The following is a 22676-nucleotide window of genomic DNA, read 5'->3' as shown; positions in this document are numbered from 1 at the left end:
TAGATATACTCTCCTACCTGTTGAAAATCTTGATGCCACATGTACCAGTAACGATGAAAATGATATTGCTTTATTCAAAGATGCACAAGATCTGAAACGAAAGGAACAATCTATAAAAGAGGAGAACCTGAAAGGGAAACGGGTTGAAAAGATTCCCAAAAAAGAAGCGGCGCACTCGAAAGAGAAAAGCGCAGCACAGGATGCGGCGCACGAGGTACCTAAAGGGGAAAGGGCCACGAAAAGCGCAGCAACTACGAAGGAGACAACTGAAGCACAGAATGTTACGACTCAATTGGGTAGCGTAACCGAAACTGATGCTTCGACCAGCTCCAAAGAGGTCAGGAACACCTCTAATAAAAACCTAGATAAAAAGAATCAAAAAACACCATGGACAGCTGCCTGGATAGCGGAAAGACTACGAGACCAAAAGGAAGAAAGATCTATTGGTATTCTCAGTAGTTGGACCCACAGAAAAAGAGGATTGGAAGTCAATGCAGACTTGATAAAAGAACTGAATGCTTTACCAATTCACGAAACGGTATTAGCACTGGAAGAACTGAAGAAGCCTAAGCAATTCATTAGAGGCACTCAGGGAAACCAGATGAACATCACCTGCAGACTGACAAACCTTGCATCTCATCAATCAACGACGATTGAGGCATTACTAGACAGTGGCTGTACCGGAAGTTGCATAGATAACAAATTTGTTGAAGAACAGGGATATGAAAGGCATAGAATCCCTAGACCAATTCCAGTCTACAATGCTGACGGCACTCTAAACCGAGACGGCAGTATTAAAGAATTCGTAGAAATATTGGTGGAGATTAACGACCACGCCGAAAGACTCCAGCTAGCCATTACCAATCTTGGAACTGGCAGGATGTTCCTAGGCCATGAATGGTTAAAGAAACACAATCCCACGATAGACTGGAACATGTCAAAATTAAACTTCAATAGATGTCCATCAGACTGCAACATGATGGTAAGATTCTTTGATCCCGAAGAAGATCTAGAAACATATTGCCCTGAGGTCAATCTTGAAGAGGGGGATAGAATTATCCAATTCAATTTCTTAAACGTTGAAGACACATCCATTCCTGACGTCATGTACCACATCCGCGCTCATGGCACGACTGCACAACAGCTTGCCGAAGCAGCAGGAAAAGACCAGAAAACAGGTGGATTCGAAGGCATTGTACCAAAATACCTTCATGAATTCAAAGATGTCTTTGACAAAAAAGAATTTGACGCCCTCCCTGAGAGAAGACAATGGGACCATGCAATCGAACTAATACCAGGCGATCACACGATAGACTGTAAGGTTTATCCATTAGCACTAGGAGAACAAGAACAGTTAGATGCATTCCTAAAAGAGAACTTAGACTCAGGACGCATCAGACCTAGTAAATCTCCGATTGCTTCACCATTCTTCTTCATCAAAAAGAAAGACGGCAAACTCCGACCTGTACAAGATTACCGAAAATTAAATGAAATCACCATCAAAAACCGATATCCATTACCTCTGATTAATGAACTTGTAGACAAGCTCAGAGGCGCCAAGTATTTTACAAAACTTGACATAAGATGGGGATATAATAACATTCGGATCAAAGAAGGAGACGAACACAAGGCTGCATTTAGAACCAATCGCGGCTTGTTCGAACCGTTAGTAATGTTCTTTGGATTAACAAATTCACCAGCTACATTCCAAACTATGATGAATTCTATATTCAAAGACCTAATTGATGAAGGAAAAGTAGTGATCTATCTGGACGATATTATGATCTTCACAAAGACGATAGAGGAACACCGAGCAATGACGCGACGTGTACTTCAGATCTTACGAAAACACCATCTATACCTAAAACCGGAAAAATGCGATTTCGAAGAAACAGAAACAGAATATCTGGGATTAATCATCTTGGAAAACGAAATCCGCATGGACCCGATTAAGGTGAAGGGAATCCTAGACTGGCCAGAATGCAAAACAAAGAAACATGTGCAAGCCTTTTTAGGATTCGTTAACTTCTATAGAAGGTTTATCAAAGGATTCGGATCAATAGCGAAACCACTTACTAAACTGACCGGTAAAGAAGAGTTTATATGGGGAAAAGAACAAAAAGAAGCCTTCGAAGAGATAAAAAGAAGGATAAGCACAACCCCCGTATTAGCACTCCCGACCAATGACGGTCAATACCGAGTAGAAGCGGATAGTAGCGACTATGCTCTAGGAGCAGTACTCTCTCAAGAACAGAATGAAGTCTGGAAACCAATAGCTTATCTATCTAAATCTCTCAATCCAACTGAAAGAAACTACGAGATATATGATAAAGAACTATTGGCCATTATGACGGCTTTAGAGGAATGGCGCCATTATCTAATGGACGCCGCGAAAGAGTTCGAGATCTGGACTGATCATCAGAACCTAACATATTTTAAACAACCTCAGAAGCTCAATAGACGACAGGCAAGATGGGTTAGCGAACTGGCCAATTATCATTTCACATTACATCACAAGCCAGGCGCTACTCACATCAAAGCCGATCTATTATCCAGACGATCAGACCACGACGAGGGAAAGAATGATAACGAAAACGTTACCTTATTGAAACCAGAACTATTCTCCATTAATATGACTCTATCACACGAAAAAAGGCAACAGATAGCAATTGACGATGCCAAAAATATAGAGATCACAAGATGGATTCATAAAAGGATGAAAAACGTTGACGAACTCGTTCAAAAGGTCAAGGACAAAATAGACAACCGCCAAGACGGCTGGTGGACCGATGAAGGACTCATCTACTTCAAAGGTCGCATGTATGTCCCAAAAGACCGAAAACTCAGAGAAACGATCATAAGAGACAATCACGATTCCCCAATAGCTGGCCACCCAGGCCGGTATAAAACAAAGGAATTGATTACCCGATGGTACTGGTGGCCATATATGGACAAAGACGTCCAAGAATACGTAACCGGATGCGAAACCTGTCAAAGAACAAAAACAGATCATCAAAAAAAGGCCGCACCGTTACATCCGAATGAGATTCCAAGCCGCCCCTGGCAAATCATATCAACGGATCTCATAGGACCATTACCAGAATCAAAGGGTTACAACACTATCATGGTAGTTGTTGATCGCTTTTCAAAAATGATCAGGATTATGCCAACACATGCTGAGTTGAACTCAGAAGGAGTAGCGAGACTATTCAGAGACAATATATTTAAACTTCATGGATTACCCGATAAAATCATCTCAGATCGAGGAGTCCAATTTGTCTCTAATTTTATGAAGGATCTCTACACAATGCTAGGTATAAAGGGAAACCCATCAACTGCTTATCACCCACAAACCGATGGTCAAACAGAGAGGATTAATCAAGAGATAGAACAATATCTCCGAATCTTTGTTAACCATAAACAAGACGATTGGGCAGACTGGTTACCATTAGCAGAATTCTCCTATAACAATAAAGAACATTCAGCTACCGGCTTCAGTCCTTTTTATTTAAACAATGGGCAACACCCAAAAATAGTAGAAGGAATTAGGAAAGGAGTAAAGAGTGAGAGTGCGGAAGAGTTTGTAGAAAGAATGAAAGAAACGAGGGAAGAAGCAGAAAAATCTCTGGCAAAGGCAGCCGAGATTATGAAGAGATCATATGACAAAACAAAAAAGGAAAGTCTTGAATATGAACCAGGAGACAAGGTTTATGTAGAAGCCGAACACATCACAACTGATCGACCATCAAAGAAACTGGATGATAAACGACACGGACCATTTGTAGTCGAAAAGAAAACCGGACCGGCCGCTTACAAATTAAAACTACCCGGAAAATGGAAAAACGTATATCCAGTATTCAACGAAAAAATCCTCCACCCCTATAAAGAACCAACCTTTCCTGGTCAAAAGAAACCAAAACCTCCACCCCCCGCTGAAGTTGACGGACAAAGAGAATACGAAGTAGAACGAATACTTGACTCACGATTGAAACGTGGCAAGTTAGAATATCTGGTACATTGGAAAGGATATGGAAAAGAAGAACGAACATGGGAACCTGAGCGAAATGTCAAAAATTCGCCAGAACTAGTCAAAGACTTCCATGATCATTTCCCATCTGCTCCACGCCAAATCAATTTCTTACTTCATTATCAACTGTTCGAAAACCTCACAGAATTTTCCCATAAACATAGGATATTTAACTGGGAAAATGGCAAACTTGAACCAACCTTTCGGGACGAAAGTCCTAAAGGGGGGGTAATGTCACGATCCTCTTCTCCTACACCTAAAATTTCACCTTTCATCTCAAACTCTGACGTAGAAACACTCATTTCTCCTTATCTTATCACGTAGCCTTCCTTATCTTATCTTCTTATCTCATCATGTGACCCTAAGTCACATGATCACTTACAAATCATCTTACCAAGCTAAACACGATACATCCTCATGTCTATCAGTCAGCGCCTCATGGCTGACATGAGTTCTTACATATATAAGTAGACACTCAACGATGTACATACCTTAGCTTTTGATTTCGTCTTTATACACCTGTTCAACTACTTGCTAGAGATTGACGTTGAGTTGCCTGGTTTCTTCCAGTAGCGCAACTCAGTTGTTATACCAGTCCTACACTGTAGCTCCCAGTGTTTTCCTTCCACAGCTAAATTCAGATCATAGGCCAGAAATTTTGACAATTACTATCATTGGACACCGGATGCAACCAGTAAGAGATATGCACTTGGGCCTCCAGAGGCTCAACAATCATTGTACAGGTAGCTAGAAAATTGTCAGATGTAGAATAAAGTATAGAGAATATAACTGTGAAAGAATTTAGTGAATAGCTTATCTGTAGCAACAATGACAGATCTGACACTACGCTCTAGAACTCCAGAAGTGTGAATTTTGAGGGAGGGATGGCCGGATTTGACCAGATCTTGTGCTGGAAATATTGCAATATCCTAGAAAATGTCTATAGCTAGACCCCTACAATGCCAGATACTTACTGAGCTGATTGGGGCCCCAAAGCGTCTGGAGAAACAAAAACAATGATGAAGTTGTGACTAGGTGACTAAAACAGGTAATCACACACCAAGATAATCAATCAAGGACCGCTAGCTCTGCTCCAGTACGTATAGCACATGTAACGACCAAGAGTTTCTTACTCTGGCGCACAACTTGGACAAGCAAAAGAGAAGAGAGAAGGAGGGATCACCCCTCAGGTTTCAACGGGTTTGTTGTGCTAGACAACAGGAGGACTCGCTGAGTCCTTCCCCATGATCTATTGGGGTATATATACTACTACAGGTTTGTTTGTATATATGTACTATACAGTTGTAAGTAAGGTTTAAAGTCCGATATTTAGCATGTGACCAATCACATGATGAGTCTAGACATTGGTCAGGTGATGAGTCACATGACTGGTCATGTGACTATGAAAAGTTGAAAATGTAGAGTAAAGTAAATGGTCACATGACTGGTCATGTGACTTGGAAAAAGTAAAAGTAAAAGTACAAAAAAGTGAAGCGTAAGTAGGTGCTAGTATGTCAATTGTAACAGCACGTACCACCAGCATCAGGACTTGGTATTATCTGGCAGAATTTGACTGATAAGCTCCGCCTGATTTGGTCTGTGAGTGCCGCTGTGACCCAGTGTGACCAGAAATTGCAGAACCATTCCAAAATGGCATAACTCTATGCCCTATTTCCACATGGTACTCTGGGCATCCGCTCTAAAACTCCTGCACCAGACTTCTAGTCCGCCATATGCTTTCCTACGCACATTCTCGTACTCCTCATGGACTCTGTAGTCTAGACCCTATGATACACTCCTTGCACATATGTTTCTCTTTTGCTAGATAATTGTCCACATGGAACTCCGTACCTATATTACTCCTTACTCCTTACTCCTTACTCCTTACGAACTCCCACTCCTCCAACAGTATATAAGTTGTAGCTCCTGTACTCTGTTCCTGCAGTTTGAATATTAACTAGATTCCCTCACCTTTTTACAAGTCCCTTTCTAAGTCTTTCTGGTCCTTCTCTGAAGGATCTTTACTCTCCCTTTTCATCCTCTACTCTCATCCGTTCATTTTAATGAGTTACAGACCAAGGTTCGCAGAAGGGCCTAATGCACAAACTAAGCCAACTCCCAATCTCGTACTCTGTTGCCACCCCTACTCCATCTCTGTACTCTATAACTCTGGCACTCCAAAAGGTCACGGTTCTGACAGTATATTCAAACTGACACTTCCTGGACCCTCCGTATCTTCCATGGTCTAACATGTACATAATATCTCTTAGGGCAACACCAATTTCCTCAGCTTTTCTGCTGGTTGACCCCTAGAGGTGCGATCAATCTCCATGGCCCCAGAATGCCCAACCTCTCCTTGTACCCCCAGGGGTTCCCCAATCCCTCCCAACTCACCTTGCACACCAATCCATGCTCCACATTCCCCAATACTGCTCTTGCGGAACTACCCCGCATGGAGCCAGAGAATGAGGATGCTGAAGACCTCACTCTGGCCCAGGCAATTACCTTGCTTGCCAGATTGTCCAGACATAGCCCCAACAGCACTTCCGCATGCACCAAGATTAGAGAGCCAGACACCTTTGATGGCTCCAATCCCAGGAAGCTCCGCTCCTTCATTGTGCAGTGCCAGCTGGACTTCAATAACCATCCAGGCACATTCCAAACTGACCGAGCGAAAATCAACTACGCTATCTCTTTCCTTAAGGTAATGATGTTAGATTGGTTTGAACCAGATATCCTGACCCCAGACAACCTTGCCACTATTTCTATCTGGATGGTTGTCTTTTTGGTTTCATTCCACTGCTCTAATGCTTCAAGTTCTTGTTTATTTTTCTACATAGGCAGCTAGAAAACTAAAAATTATATCTACTATTCAAGTTCCGACAGTCTCAAGCTCAATGACAGGTGAGTTATTCAACTTCTCCCTGAACCAATTGCACCTATTGTCCAACAATAGTACAGACATGGGTGTTCAACTGACGTTCAACTGAGTGAGAATATTAGACTAAATCTTAATAAAAGACTACAGCTAAATTCATATTGATAGGCTGTAAATTCAAAAAAGCACACAAATAGGAGATTGACTGACCTTTAACTGAGCTTTAATATTGGATTGGGCTTTAAAAAAAGACTAAACTATGGTTAGCTGTGGCTGAGAGTGCAAGAGCTCATGAAAGCCAAGTGCAAGACTAGTACTTGTATAGCAAGAAAAAAAAAAGTAAATGGACAAAATATTGTTTGACATGAATTCCATATTGCCAATTAACCTATGGACTTGGATATATAAGTGCAAGAAGTGGTAAAAAAACATAAACACTCACCCTAATTGTAACAACCAAGAGTTAGTTACTCTGGCGCACACAGGAACACACTATAAAGGTAGTGAAGAGGGAGTGGTTACCCCTTAGGCTGCAAAGAGTTTGTTGGTATACAACAGGAGGACTCGCTGAGGAGTCTCCTGGATCTATTGGGGTTTATATACTGTTACAGGTTTGTTTCTATGTATGTACTATACAGTTGCTAAAGGCAGTGGCTGATGATGTCACAGGGCGCAGCCTGTGTGACCAGCTCCACTATGTGAGAGAGTTGTATCTAAAAATAAGAAGAAAGCAATGCGGCGTGAGAAAGAGGAGTTTGAACAAAAGGGGAAGTGCCACGTGGCACCATGTGTGAAAGCTAAAGTATACAAGGTTGAAGCGGAGAATGAAAATGAAGGAAAGGTCCGAAAATTGTGTTATCATAACACTACCCCCCTTCTAAGGCTCGACTTCCAGGCTCGACCAAATACCAGAGGTGGTAGTTAAATTTTTGGGCATAGGTTGAAAAAGAGAATTAAAAAGTTTCGAATCCATGCCTCTAAGCTTCCTAGGAGCCGAGAGATTCTTGGAATAAAATCCACAAACAGTGTTGCGGGAATTGTCCAGATGGGCTTTTGGTTCCCACATTCAGTCCTTGTCTCCATAGCCCTTCCACAGGACTAGGAACTCTAATTTTCCATGCTTCAAGCGTGCATCCACCACTCGTTCGACTTCGAACTCTTCTTCACCTTCCTGGGTGACTACAACTGGTCCGGGCCGGTCTACGTGCTGTCCCGGCAGCGGCCCTTTGTATGGTTTCACACGGCTAATATTTACCGTGGGTACTACCCTCATTTGTTTTGGGAGCCCCAGCTCCACTGCATTGGGTTTGACTTCCTTAATCCGATAAGGGCCAATCCATTTTTTGGTCAATTTTTCAGACTGCCGGTCCTTCAATTTTAAGTGGTCGGTATCTAACCAGACCAGGTCGCCGACCTTGTAGTCAGGGGCTTTAGAGCGTCTACGTTCTGCCCTGTTTTTCATCTGCTCTGCAGTTTGGAATAGCGCCTTGCACATTTTATCTAAGACGGATTGCATGTCCTTGGCCATGTTCCCAGCAGCCTCGTTCTTGCTTTTGCCAGGTTTTACACCCATTCTAGGAAGGTATGATCTCGTAACCTTGAATGGTGCCTTTCCTGTAGCCGATGACTGTTGAATATTATAAGAGAACTGGGCTATCTTTAGCCACTTGGCCCAATCCCTCTGTCTGTCATTAATAAATATCCGGAGATATTGTTTCAACTCCTAGTTGAGTCTCTCCGTTTGTCCATCGGTCTGTGGATGGAACACCGTGGATAACTTAGGTTTGATGCCCAGCATCTGGCATAATTCTTTCGTGAATTCGCTAGCAAATTGTGGTCCCCTATCAGAGATAACCGTTTCTGGTAACCCGTGGGTAGACCATACAAAATCTTTAAATAGGTCTGCCGTACCAGCAGCTGTAATGGTTTTGTTGGTGGGTATGAACACCACTTCTTTGGAGAAGCGATCTACTACCACCATTACCGAATCATACCCATTTGACTCCGGCATATCCGTTGTAAAATCAACCGATATATCCTGCCAGGGACCAGCTGGTATCGGATTTGGCATAAGTTTACTGGCCGGCGGTTGGTGAGAATTCTTAGCTATGGCACATCTTAGACAGGATTTTACATATTCCTGTACGTCTTTGACCATGCCAGGCCACATATAGTTTCTGGAGACCAACTCCATTGTTCGTTGCCACCCAGGGTGCCCAGCCACTGGAGTGTCATGATGTCTATCTATTGCCTTGATCCTTGCGGACTCAGGCACATAAATTTTATTTTTAAAATGGAAGAGCTCGTCTTCCCATAAATAGTTTTCATTGCTGTCAAGGTGTGCTTTCTCTTCAGAGGAGATGTCTTTCCTGAAGACTTCCAGAAGATCAGAATCCTGCCCAATTCTAACATTGGCAACCCTTGATTGGTCTATCAGGGTAACACCTTTGTTGTCATCTTCGATGCCGTTGGCATGATCTTCTCTTCTGGACAAAGTGTCTGCTTTCCCCATAGAGCTTCCAGGCTTATGAATTAATTTATAATTAAACCTTGACAAGTACACCGCGTAGTGGGCCTGTCTTTGGTTCAGGTCTCGGGCCGTCATAAAGTACTCCAGATTCTTATGATCGGTCCAAACTTCAAATTGGTGCCTAGCACCTTCTAAGTAGTGCCGCCAGTGCTTTAAAGCTCTAATGATGGCCAGCATCTCCTTATTGTAAATCTGATAGTTGCGCTCTGTAGGCAACAAACTATGCGATAAATAGGCACAAGACCTCCAAAGATTGTCAGGGCATTTAATTGACAGAACAGCCCCAGTAGCAAAATCAGAAGAGTCGGTTTCTAGCCGGAACTCTTCGTCTAATTCGGGAAATGCTAAAATGGGCACTGTCGTAAACACCTGTTTAAGCTTATCAAAAGCTTCTTGTTCTTTGGCGCCCCAATGCCAAACAATGTCCTTTTTAGTGAGATTGTTCAACGGTCTTGTTATGTTTGCGAAGTTTTCAACAAATCTTCAGTAAAAGTTGCCTAAGCCAAGGAAGGCCCTAACTCCTTTGACGCGAGTAGGTTCAGGCCAGTCCAATATAGCTTGAACTTTCTCAGGATCCATCCTGATTCCGTTCTAGCCTATTATCATACAGAGGAAGTCTACTTCCTTCACTTTAAAATTACATTTTCGGGCTTGACGAATAGGTCCCAATCCTGTAAGCATCGAAGGACTTCTTGCACGATCCTGTCATGCTCAGCCTCAATGTCCGACTTCGTAAATATTGGTAAATTGTCAATGTAAATGATAACACAGTTCTTCATATCTGCAAAGATCTCGTTTATCATGCTCTGAAAGGTTGCCGGTGAATTGGTCAACCCAAAGAACATAATGAGGGGTTCAAAGGATCCTCGGTGGCATGTGAACACGGCCTTCCAAGCATCTTCTTCTTTGATTCGTACATTATTGTATCCCCATCTGAGATCCATCTTTGTCAAGATTTTGGCGCCAGCCAACTTGTCTACTAGCTGACTGATCAAAGGCAGCGGATATGCATTTTTAACCGTGTGCTCATTCACGTAACGACAGTCCATAATCATGCGCTTTTTACCATCCTTTTTAGGGATGAAGAACACCGGGGACGTCATAGGGCTTTTGGAAGGTCTGATATAACCCTTCCTAAGCTGTTCATCTATGAAACTTGATACCTCATCTCTTTTCGGGGCAGAGAGTGGTATCATGTGTCCTTTTCTTGGTTTGAAGGTGTCTTTCAAATCTATAGCATGGTCCCAAGGCTTAGCTTCTGGGAAGCGCTCTGATTTATGTTTTGAAAATACTTTCCAGAAGTCATGGTACTCGGGAGGTACCAGCCTCTTAATCTCTTCCTCAGGTTTTACCTCATCATTGTCATTGTCGATCATTTCTAAAGATCTGAGCTCATAAACGTGACCAGTGTTTATCTTCTCAAGACGCTCATTGTGACGGACGTGATTTGCTTTACCCAAGTTCACACACTCCTGAGGGCAATGTGACAATGTGACAACCCCTGTCTGCCAGTCAATCTCAGGATTGTGTTTAAATAACCAGGTCCAGCCCAAGATTAAATTAATCTTCCCTAGTTGGGTAGCTTCAGCGGTGACTCGTTCTCTGTGTCCTTGGTACTTGACAACAAAAGAACATTTGTGTGTAATACAGCCACCCGTGTTAAGTGTACTGTCAATGTTATAGACGGGAATAGATATATCTAATTTTACAAGGGGGAGTCCAATTTGCTCCGCCCAGACCTGATCTATGAAGATGCTGTTAGCGCCTGAATCAAGCAATGCGCTGGTTGGGTGTACTATGCCCCGGGCAAGGTTTTCCGTGCCAACGTCTAAACAGATCTCCTTTTGGAATAAATACATGCGCATCAACACATGCCTTGGGATTTCTGTGGAAAGTGGCTCCGAAGAAGAAGAAGAATCATCGAAAGATACATGTTTTTCTACTTCAGGATTTTCTATTTTTTTATTTTTATTTTTACCAGAATTAAGCACCCTAGTGTTTGTCTCGCCTGGGCCACACTCCAAAGGAGACGCTGGTACAGCGGTGGTATTGTAAGTATTGTCAGTGTTAACTCTTTCATTGTCTTGACCCACGGTGTCGGCGCTCAAAGCAGCTATATTAGCCGGAGGGTCCAAGGCGAATCCACAGTCACAGCTGCGCATACAAGTACATACTTCAGATAGTAAACTAAGAAATCTATTTATAAATTGGGGAGCCACCCCCTTCTTTCCATTATTGCTCGTGCAACACCCCGGATCAGGGGCCACCTTGTTGTGGTTTACTTCATCGTAACGGGGAGCGACGGCACCCAAGTGACCTACGCTCCGAATTCTTTTCCCTGGGCCTTCATCTCAGCAGCCTGTTGATCATAGAAGAAAGCCCAGATTTTGTCGTAAGAACAACCGGCTAAAGAATTAAGCCAATCATCCAGTTTTTCTGCTTCTAATTGGCGCGCCTGGCGCCTTTGATTATTTTTTGGTTGAGCGGCCTGCGCCCTGTTTCTACAGTCTCGGGACATATGTCCCTCTTGGCCACAATTGTAGCAGTTCCCTTTCAATCTGTGCATCTGTCTGCCCTGGACCGCGCCAATATCCATAGGGGCTCCCTGCCCTGGTTGCAGCCCATACGGCTTGAACACGTGAGAATGTTGTTTAATTTGGTTTGATGACCCAGGGCTCCTCTGGAAATAGTTGTTTTTGGTGGTGGTCCCGCCACCCCGGTGTCATGCACCAAAGTTGATTGGTAGCATGGACAAAGGTGTCAATAACGAAGCGAATATTCAAAAAGACTCGCCTTTGCGCCACACAGGCACAGTGCCACATGGAATAGTAATTAATATTGCCCTTTTGAACTTGTGGCTGATCAGCACCACCTCTATTAGGCAATCCAGTCACGCTCACCTTTGCTTTTCCATCCGGTACTTTCCGCGTTTCGGCATTTCGGCAAATTTTCGCGTCGCCACTGGCTACACATTGCATTGCGCCCTCGCTTTTGTCGTTTCCCTTACTCCCCTTCTTTTGCCTAGCCCCACCATGGGCCCCTTCCTCTCCTTTTTATTCTCACCTGACGGTCGTTTCTGGATCCCCATTCTAATCCACTTGTTTGTCACCTCCACCCTCCTCCTCCTCATCTTATTTGCACCCCCACCATTTCTGATGTCACCACTTCCTATCCGCTTCCATCGCCGATCCGTTGACTACCACGTGCCACTGCTGATATCAGCAAAGCCCCGGCGGCCGGTCCAAATAGGGCAACAGGTCCATCTTCATGACGTCGATCTGCCATCATATACTATCAAAACATCGGTTGCTCGTCTTGCCTGGTTGGAGCGTGGGTGGGTAGTTTTTGAGCTGGAGAAGGTTCATCCCCTTGCGTCGCCCATGTTCATCGCTGTCCCATTCACTTGGGTACACTTATCATTTGTCCATCGTCTTCGCTACAGCTACACCTACCACACGCTGCCTGGGACTCACTTGTTCCAAATTGGAACTACTCCTCTCCCTCCCTTGTTTGATCAGGTGGTCCAACACAACCAGTCCATTGGTAAGGCCATGGAACTGTCGGATTTGGACTAGGTGGTGGACCGGTGGCTCCAGTTTCTTTTTTTTCAGCAGAACATTCATTTACAGTGCGATTATTTTTGATTTTTGAATCATTTTTATGGACACATATTTTTTTAGAATGCCTGACTGACAATAAAGGAACTGTGTTGATACTGATAGTGTTTTGCCTTGCCCTTTTTTTACTGCATCTTCCCATGACATCATGATCTTCCTGCTCTCTTTTTGCTATTGGACTTTACTTTATGGCTGTACAAACCTGTGACATTACTCACAGCATTTATTGTTCTATCCCTTTCTTTTCTTTTTTTGACAATCTTATCCTGTACTACCTACGCAGGATTCGTCAGCGTACATTCCTTCCTTCATATTCTTTCTCATTCTTTTTGCACAGCTATACTGTGCATAGCCTACTTCTCTTTTACTATATAAACCCCTGTATTTTACCTTGTAAAAAAGGAACAAGAACTCGATTCCAGACTTCTTCTCTAATCTCAAATTCACTACTGTGCTACTTGTGATCCAGTGTGGTCACAACACTTCCCACTTCTACCACTGTTAACTGCTGTCATCGTCACTCGTCACTTTTTAAAAGTGATTGTCATCCCCTTCGATTAGAGTCCTTCTGAGCACTACAGTTTGTGCGTCAGGAGCCTGCTATCACTGGGAACCTCGTTATATTGTTGTTCTCAAACCTACCTTGTGCTACAATTAGCAAGGTAGTGCTCGTCTATACTCGTCACAAAGCCCCTATCCTTCTATAAATTCAACTATCCCTCCTCCTCAAAACCCACACTCATACACCTCTGGGTTTTACTTTGAAGGATCCCCATATATACCACCCCACGAACAACCAGAGCACCCACTGTTCTAGGAGGCAAAGCCCATAAACAAGTTCCGTGGAATCTGGGAGGATTGTGTGTTAGTTTGTTTTTGTGTGTGGTTTTCTAACAACAGTTCTCATCATCGACACCGGTGCATTTTGTAGAGCTCTATAGCCCTACCGATTTTACGAATTTCTTCTGCCGTGTCTGAGAGTTTATCCTGCCTCATATCCTGCAGGTAGAGTTGTTCTGCAATGTGGGGGTTCACATTGCGTTCCAGCAACTCTATTGCATGTTCGTTACCTAAACCCCCTTGGATGGAGAGGGCCAGGAACCGGGTTACGTAGTCGTCTGTCCTTATGTTTCCTTGTTTGAAGGAATGGATTTGTTGGCGAGCCCAGTCACGCTCAGCCTGTGGTTTAAGATATTTTTCAATCTCTACTTTGAGATCATCCCAGGCAGGCCACACACCCGCGGTGTAGCACTCCTGTAATCTAACTTGGGCGTATTGACCTGCCACAGGTCCCTTTAGTTGAGATAGCACCACAGTTGCTACCTCAAAGTCATTGGCGAACGCATCCCAGTTCACCTTTATCCAAATTTGGAGCTTGGTCCACCATTCGGCAAATCGAGCCCGGTCTCCTTTGAAAGCGCCGGGGTCAGCGATGATTTCGACTTTCTTGTTAAACTTTTTCTCTACCGAGGGTGCTGCTGCAGGAGGGGCTGCCTGTAGCTCGGCGAGTTGTGTGGTCAACACCAAAATCTGTGCATGCATGTTGTGCAACAGAGTGTTGACATCGGGTTGGTTTTGCGACGACATGTTGACTTGTTCTCTTCGTAAGGTAGAAAAAATGTAACTGGGGGTGCCCGCTTGCTATCTGTGGATCTACCTCTTCCCAGCTGAGTATCGGATCTCAATCTCCGACTACCCACACTATAGTATTTGAAATTGTATGTAAAGTTATAGTATGAAACCCTGGTCTGAATGGTTGTCAGGGGGTGGCCCGCTTGTTAAGCTGTCAGCCCTTCTCCAGACTGGCAGAGGCAAGTTCCCGGCCTGGTCAGAGGAAAGAGAAATGAAGTTTTGTATGTAAATTCTAATCAACAGCGGTTCCACACTGACTGCTGAGCTATAGTACTCCCCTTGACGCTGGGGGTCGCGTATCGTCGGTATTGTCTCTTCTCCCAAAGCACTACAAGGCCGTCGCAAGGAGTGCACCTATCTGCTATGCGGGATATTCCCAAACAATAACCAAATCTCCTTCACCCTGGAGTCCGGGTGCCCAGTGGGACTTTTTGCACAACGTGTAAGAGAGTAGAAGAGCAAGTCCTAATGTAACAACCAAGAGTTAGTTACTCTGGCGCACACAGGAACACACTATAAAGGTAGTGAAGAGGGAGTGGTTATCCCTTAGGCTGCAAAGAGTTTGTTGGTATACAACAGGAGGACTCGCTGAGGAGTCTCCTGGATCTATTGGGGTTTATATACTGTTACAGGTTTGTTTGTACATATGTACTGTACAGTTGCTAAAGGCAGTGGCTGATGATGTCACAGGGCGCAGCCCGTGTGACCAGCTCCACTGCGTGAGATACTAGTATCTAAAAATAAGAGAAAGGCCGTGCAATGCGAGAAAGAGGAGTTTGAATAAAAGGGAAAGTGCTGCATGGCACGGAGTGTGAAAGCTACAGTAAAAGGTTAACATGGAGAATGAAAATAAAGGAAAGGTCCGAAAATGTGTTATCGTAACACTAATTGCCTCTCAACCAGCCAACCCCAACTACATCAATAATCCACAGAACATGCATCACCTGCCGGGGGGGTATCCACTACCTCAGGATCCTCCTGACTATGCTGGCTATCCCACAATGGCGATCAGATATCCAAATCATCCCTTTGCCATGCAGTATGGCCATCCAGGTATGCATCTGGTGGTTCAACAAGGCATGCAAGGCATGCAGGCATCCGGGCATCTGCAGATGCCCATAATGCCTATTGCGCACCAACCATCATACACAGTGATCACTGAGCCAGCATCACAGAGGCACAAGCCTCATAGGCCATCATCAGTAACAGAGGACCCCCCAACAAGTTTGCAATTGAAGGTTCACTCAAATGCTGAACCTCAACCTGGAGGTAAGTGCATCAACTGTTCATCTATTATAGTACATGCTAACTTACCAAATATAAGCCTTTGTTTTCATGACAGACATTGTGAGTGGTGAAATGAAGAGGGGGTTTGAGACCACCACTGATATGCTCTGGGTTGATTTTCAGCGGCACATATTTGAGATGCTCAATGGGCCCCAAGGTGATGCACAGCTAGTGTACAAGATATCTGGTGATACAGGCAAGCAGTCCCATATAAGTAACCGCTGGGACTTTAAGATGGAGATGGAGCAACTGTCAAACAAAGCATGGAATGCTCAAACTCAAGCAGTCACTATGGAGGTAAAAAAACCTTGTGAGTCTGTTTGTCAATGTGATAGCAAATGCTCACTGAATATTCTTCAAGATCCCGCTAGTGACTCCTACCACCATGACAACAACAAAGAAAAAACAAACCCGTGAAGATGATGTACCCCCTGTACCAAGTGCCAAGTTTAATGGGCAATTAAAAGTCTTCAAACAGCTTGAACAGGCTATCAAGTGTGAGGCCTAGTATGGGCACTGTGTTTTTGAGCGGACAAATGGATGTGATAATCATCTCCACCTAAATTATCAAGAAATGATGCTATGGGCCAAAAAAAAGTTAGTCTCTGTTCTTTTGATGAGAAAAGGATGCACTTACAAAAATACTTGTAGCCGCTAAGGCAAGCAACAATCTTCTCTCCACCCAACTGCCTCAACTTTGACCAAATACCAGCCAAGAAGGCCTGTTCATCACAGCAAGCCGGCATCCCCAATGTCCACATTATGATCAAGAACATCACACCACAAAGAGTGCAACACTCTGAAATGCTCATCTTGCTGCTGTCATGCACCAAAGTTGATTGGTAGCATGGACAGGTGTCAATCTTCCATCATCCACTATTAAATTATTGGTCGCTTGTCTCACCTGGTTGGAATGTGGGTGGGTAGTTTTTGAGTTGAAAAAGGTTCATCCCCTTGCATTGCCCATGTACATTGCCGTCCAATTCACTTGGGTACATTTATCTTTCATCCATTGTCTTTGCTACAGCTACACTTATCATATGCTGCCTGGGACACACCTGTTCCGGGTTGGAACTACTCCTATCCCTCCCGCATTTGACCAGGTGGTCCAATACAACCAGACCATTGGTAAGGCCATGGAACCGTCGGATTTAGACTAGGTGGTGGACCAGTGGCTCCAGTTCCTTTTTTTTCAGCAGAACATTCATTTGCAGCACAATTATTCTTGATTTTTGAATCATTTTTATGGACACATATTTTTTTAGAATGCCTGACTGACAACAAAGGAATTGTGTTGATACTGATGATATTTTTGACTTGCTTTTTTTACTGCATATTCTTATGACATCATGATTTTCTTGCTCTCTTTTTGCTATCGGACTTTATTTTATGGCTGTACAAACCTGTAACATTACTTACACAGCATTCATTGTTCTATCCCTTTCTTTTCCTTATTTTGACAATTTTATCCTGTACTACCTACGCAGGATTTGTCAGTGTACATTCCTTCCTTCATGTTCTTTCTCATTCTTTATGCACAGCTATACTGTGCATAGCCTACCTTTCTTTTACTATATAAATCCCTGTATTTTACCTTGTAAAATAACAACAAGAACTCAAATCCAGACTTCTTCTCTTAATCTCAAGTTCACTACTGTGCTACTTGTGATCCAGTGTGGTCACAACACTTCCCACTGCTACCACTGTTAACTGCTGTCATCGTCACTCATCACTTTTGAAAGTCATTGCCATCCCTTTCGATTAGAGTCCTTCTGAGCACTACAATCTGTGCGTCAGGAGCCTGCTATCACTGGAAATCTTGTTATCTCGTCATTCTCAAACCTACCTTGTGCTAAGATTAGCAAGGTAGTGCTCATCCTATATTCATCTCAAAAGCCCCTATCTTCTATAATTCATCTATCCCTCCTCCTCAAAACCCACACCCATACATCTCTGGGTTTGACTTTGAAGGATCATTATATGTACCACCCCACAAACAACCAGAGCACCGACTGTTCTAGGAGGCAAAGCCCATAAACAAGTTCCGTGGAATCTGGGAGGATTGTGTGTTAGTTTGTTTTTGTGTGTGGTTTTCTAACACCAGTTCTCATCATCAACAGCATCAAACATAAGGTACTCACTGCGAGCTTGTCACTTTTAATGCCTTTGTGAAAAGGGCCGCTGTCCAAAAATACTTTGTGTTTTGCTGTATTCAAATGCTGTATCTTATGCTGGCCGCTGTCATTAAAAATGTTCTGCCATCAACACTTAATATAATTTTGTAACTGTTGGCCTGTTGTCCCCTCAAAGCCCTTTCTTAGCTGTGACACATTTGCATGAGGTATACATGTTCCTACACTCAGTACACTGTCTATGTATCCTCATCAGACCCCTCTTGTTCCTCTTTGCTCTCATTGTCGCTGTTTACTTCCTCCTCATCTGTGGTGTTGTTGTCTTGTCCTGATCTGATGTTGTCGGTTTTGAGCTGTTGCAGGTGAGTCTTAGCACTGCCGATGAATAGCTCTCCTGGGGCAAGATAACAATATTTTGCGGAAAAAAAAAAAGCAAAATACACATTCAAATGGACATAGTAGTACCACTACATTTAGCATACTTCCGTGATGGTTGTGCAAGATCATCCTTCCTGGAACAGTTCCAACAGACCATATGATGTACATCCGCAATGGTATCAGTGAACTATATCTCCACATGGTATATAGAAACCATGCAAGGATGGTGTGTGGCAACCATCCTTCCTGGAACAGTTCCAATAGACCATATGGTCTACATCCGTAATGGTACTAATGAACTATATCAATACATGGTACATAGAAACTATAGCAAATGACACCAGGATGGTGTGTGGCAACCATCCTACCTGGAAAAGTTCCAATATACCATATGGTCTACATCCATTATGGTACTGATGAACTATATCTGTGCATAGTTCATGGGAACCATGCAAGGATGGTGTGGGCCAACCATCCTTCCTGAAACAGTTCCAGTAGACCATAAGGCTTGCTTCAATTTCACTATTATCAACCATATTGACATACAGCACCTCTATACTATATAAAAGTTTACTTTATAGCTCCCAGAGACCATCCTATCTGCAAAATACCTTCCAACAAATGTTTGGTTGTCACGAACCGTCTCCTCAGTGCGTTATATGCCTTCTCATGTTATGGTTATAGCTTACTATATGATGTATATGGCTATTTTACCACACTTTGATTATGTCAGGTTTTGTTACGATAACACAATTTTTGGACTTTTCCCTTTACTTTTATTCTCCGCTTTAACCTTGTACTATAGCTTTCACACATGGTGCCACGCGGCACTTCCCCTTTCTCGCACCGCGTTGCCTTTCTTCTTATTTTGAACACAACTCTCTCACACAGTGGAGCTGACCATGTGGGCTAGGCCCCATGACATCATCAGCCACTGTCTCTATCAACTGTATAGTACACATGCACAAACAACCCTGTAGTAGTATATAAACTCCAATAGATCCAGGAGACTCCTCAGCGAGTCCTCCTGTTGTATACCAACTAACTCACTGCGTCTTAAGGGGTAACCACTCCCTCTTCATCTTCTCTATAGTGTGTTCCTGTGTGCGCCGGAGTAACTAACTCTTGGTTGTTACAGGTTTCACATATGGTTGTGAATGGTTGTGGCTGGCATGATGTATACCACTTCAAGTGGCTGACTGTATACGTCTATCTGTTATTTCCTGTGTTGGTTACCCCGCTGACTCTGACCTTGCTTGCTTACATAACATGACACATATTACATTCACATTTACCAGTTACAACACCTACTCCTCTTTTGCACTGTACTTAGTGATGTAGAACGACTCTTTGTGTCCTTCAATATATTTGACTGCATGGTGATTCACAGTAAGTCGGTGGATACCTTCAGGTAGATTTAGCATAGTTATCCATAATGCTTGGCTAACACATGCATATTGTTGGCTCCATCCTTGTAGCAAAACACCATGTTGACTTATACTACAGAGTAAGAGATTCAAACTGCCATCCGCGATATCTATAACAGCAAACATGTGAGTTTAAACGTTCTATGGGTTCATTGCTTTAACAATACAGTACAGCGAGATGACAGGAAGGCCAAGCTTAAGGCAGTGCCAAACATAAGAAAGGTTCCTCCGAACAGGAACGTGTGGTGCAATTAGCTGCGAACCCATTTCATTGATGGTATAAAGTTGTCAAATTGTACACCACAAGCTATAATGGGGCAAACCACGCTGCATGGTGCTTTCCTTTAGCGTCAAGTATCTACTGTTGTACAACTGACGAAATACATTCGAGCTGCAGAAGACATTGTGTTTATTGATTTGCTGTCCCGCATTCGCATAGGAGCTGCGTACCGAAGCCAATCACAGATGTTGGAAAGAAAGAAACATACTGATCCAATAGACTGAGACGCACGGAACGTTCCGATATTTTGTTTGCGTATGTTAAATTTGACAGAATTGTGGCTTGAGTGACCTGGCATATGACCTTGCAAGCAACTTGAAGGTGATCGATTTGAATTCAGCTGTAATATAGGCTCCCAGTCTATTGGTCCTGGAGACGTTATTGATGAATTCATATATATAGTATCGGTATTTATTCTTCAGTATACATCAGTGTGCCATCGCTAGTGTCCTCAGGCTGTCACTGTGTAATAAAACAAGAACAAGTCGACGATAAAGCCTTTGCCCCTTTATCGAGCCCCAGCATATTTGTGTGATATCTCCTCCAACTCATGGAAAATACAATCACCACCAGCAGCCCGGACCTACTTGCATCGCTGGCCTCATTACCTGCACGTGTCGCAAGGTGCTCTCCTTTGCAGAAGAGCAAGGTATATCAAGAGATGACCTTCGAACTGCTTACAGAATGTAACAGGAAATCTGGGTGAGCGCAGGCGGACATAGACGACGAGATCCAAAGGATCACGAGTAATTTCGAGGCGTAGGTGTGTTTTTCAACGTTCTTGATACACCCTTCATCGGATTTCTGTATCAATTAGATTATACCACACTAGGCGTGGATACGAAGAGGCGAAGAAGACATGGAACCCTCCAAAATTACTCAAGCGGTATCGTCGCCATCTCAGACTTGTCACAGAAAGTTTTGACCTGCTAGAAGCGGCCATAGTGAGCGGCTGAAACTGTTTGAATTGGTCCGTAAGGTTGCTCATTGTATGGCAGGGCACCTCACGGAGCATTTCACGAAGGGCATGCCTCAGTATAGCAGGTGAGTGACAAGTGTAATAAGCTTTATTTATGTCCAACTGCAAGTTGGTACAAGCATTATGTCCAGCCGACTAATGACGATCTTCTGTTCACAAGACCAACAATCATTGGTCAGTACTACGGCATCCTTTTTCACTGCTATTGACCACATCAGTCCGAATGGTGAGTGTTTGATATCCCTAGTAGTATCTCACTACGAAGGACTAAACCCTTGCATATGTTTGTACATAGTAGACGATGAAGAAGATGAAAGGAACGGTGATGACAGCACTTTGGCAGCATTCGCTGCGGGAGATCAAAGCGAAGAGCAAGTCATAGAGCAAGTCGAAGGTTTTACTCAAGCCTATCAAGCGATACCCGTACCTCAACGTAAGGAACTGGGCAGTGTGGTCCAGAATTTCTTCGACCGGTGCGTTGTGCACATGGGTTCTGGATCTAGTGTCAATTCTTCAGTCATTGTGGGGGGGTCGAACAATAGGGGAGGAGGTAAGTAATCTTTTCGTAATTGTATTACAAGGCTGACAACAGAACGTTCGTGTAGGCAATCAATATATGGCCTCCTGCCCTTCTCAACAGCCTACATGAATTGTGATTATAGCCGTCGGAAGGTCTGACCTAGCTGCTTTAGCAGAGATCTAAATATATCGACATACAGCACGGCGTCCAAGCGGTGACGCACTGAAGCTGACCTGGTAGTCCGGTCTAGATGAGACGGCAGATAACATCACACATATCAGAAGATGGGCCGTTTGCTTAGCGTCAAATTTCTTGGAATTCTTTCGGACCGTCCTGTAGCTTATCTTCACACCCACATTTAGAAAATGTACCTATCTGACTGGCAACCTCCCCCGCATTTTTTGTTCTCTTCTCAGTTCTTAACTTCTTGCAGTCGAGTCAGATGTTGTGGCTTCCAAATTTGGGAAGAGATGAGCACTAGAGATGAGACCCGTCAATCTTCCTGAGAGCTCTGAGGTCTTGGAGCTTCTTTTTCAATATATGTATCCGCAATGACAACCAAGCCTCTCCGGTCTCCAGTTCTCACTTTTGGACTCTCTTGTTGGATTGAGAATATCGAGAGAGGAAGCAAGCCGATACGAAGCGCCTAGAAAGGAAGGCGTGTAAGTACGAGTGGCCCGTGCGCCAATATATACCATCAGAAATTTTTTGATTCCGTTCTCTCACTTACCTATAAAGGAGGCCTAGTTACCATGTACCACCTCAGACTCTTCTACGAGATCTGAGGTGAGACCCCTTTCCTTTTTCCCCCTTTCGAATACTTAGCTTACTATGATTTAGTCCTTTCTTTAGTCATAGGTACTTACTTGAATACAAAGACTCTTCTACGAGATCTGAGTCCTTTCCTTAATCATAGCTCCCAAACGATCTGATCTCTTGCAAATACGGCAGAGAAATATCAAGTGTATTCTGCTCAGGAAATATGTAAA

General features: G+C 43.5%; 4 protein-coding genes across 4 annotated transcripts; 3 read left to right on the top strand and 1 right to left on the bottom strand.

Annotated features, from left to right (window-relative positions):
• Nucleotides 1-6368: 6368 nt before the first annotated feature.
• On the top strand, nt 6369-7006 carry SERLADRAFT_405337 (uncharacterized protein; the record flags this gene model as incomplete). Its single annotated transcript, XM_007313451.1, has 3 exons — nt 6369-6731; nt 6868-6931; nt 6984-7006. 3 exons carry the CDS (start codon nt 6369-6371, stop codon nt 7004-7006), a joined length of 450 nt encoding a protein of 149 aa, XP_007313513.1.
• A 4746-nt stretch (nt 7007-11752) lies between these two features.
• Nucleotides 11753-14639, bottom strand: SERLADRAFT_433276 (uncharacterized protein; the record flags this gene model as incomplete). Its single annotated transcript, XM_007313450.1, has 2 exons — nt 11753-12045; nt 14000-14639. 2 exons carry the CDS (start codon nt 14637-14639, stop codon nt 11753-11755), a joined length of 933 nt encoding a protein of 310 aa, XP_007313512.1.
• Nucleotides 14640-15685: 1046 nt separating this feature from the next.
• SERLADRAFT_433275 (uncharacterized protein) lies at nt 15686-16479 on the top strand (the record flags this gene model as incomplete). Its single annotated transcript, XM_007313449.1, has 4 exons — nt 15686-15953; nt 16009-16031; nt 16095-16268; nt 16333-16479. The coding sequence occupies 4 exons, from the start codon at nt 15686-15688 to the stop codon at nt 16477-16479; spliced, it is 612 nt and encodes a 203-aa protein (XP_007313511.1).
• Nucleotides 16480-20849: 4370 nt separating this feature from the next.
• SERLADRAFT_412843 (uncharacterized protein) lies at nt 20850-22067 on the top strand (the record flags this gene model as incomplete). Its single annotated transcript, XM_007313448.1, has 7 exons — nt 20850-20890; nt 21006-21132; nt 21168-21232; nt 21347-21393; nt 21463-21640; nt 21671-21717; nt 21773-22067. 7 exons carry the CDS (start codon nt 20850-20852, stop codon nt 21814-21816), a joined length of 549 nt encoding a protein of 182 aa, XP_007313510.1.
• Nucleotides 22068-22676: the final 609 nt, after the last annotated feature.

Source organism: Serpula lacrymans (genome assembly GCF_000218685.1).
Source record: "Serpula lacrymans var. lacrymans S7.9 unplaced genomic scaffold SERLAscaffold_2, whole genome shotgun sequence".
In the NCBI taxonomy this organism is placed as follows: Eukaryota; Fungi; Basidiomycota; class Agaricomycetes; order Boletales; family Serpulaceae; genus Serpula; species Serpula lacrymans.
This window is presented reverse-complemented; position numbering and strand designations above follow the sequence as displayed.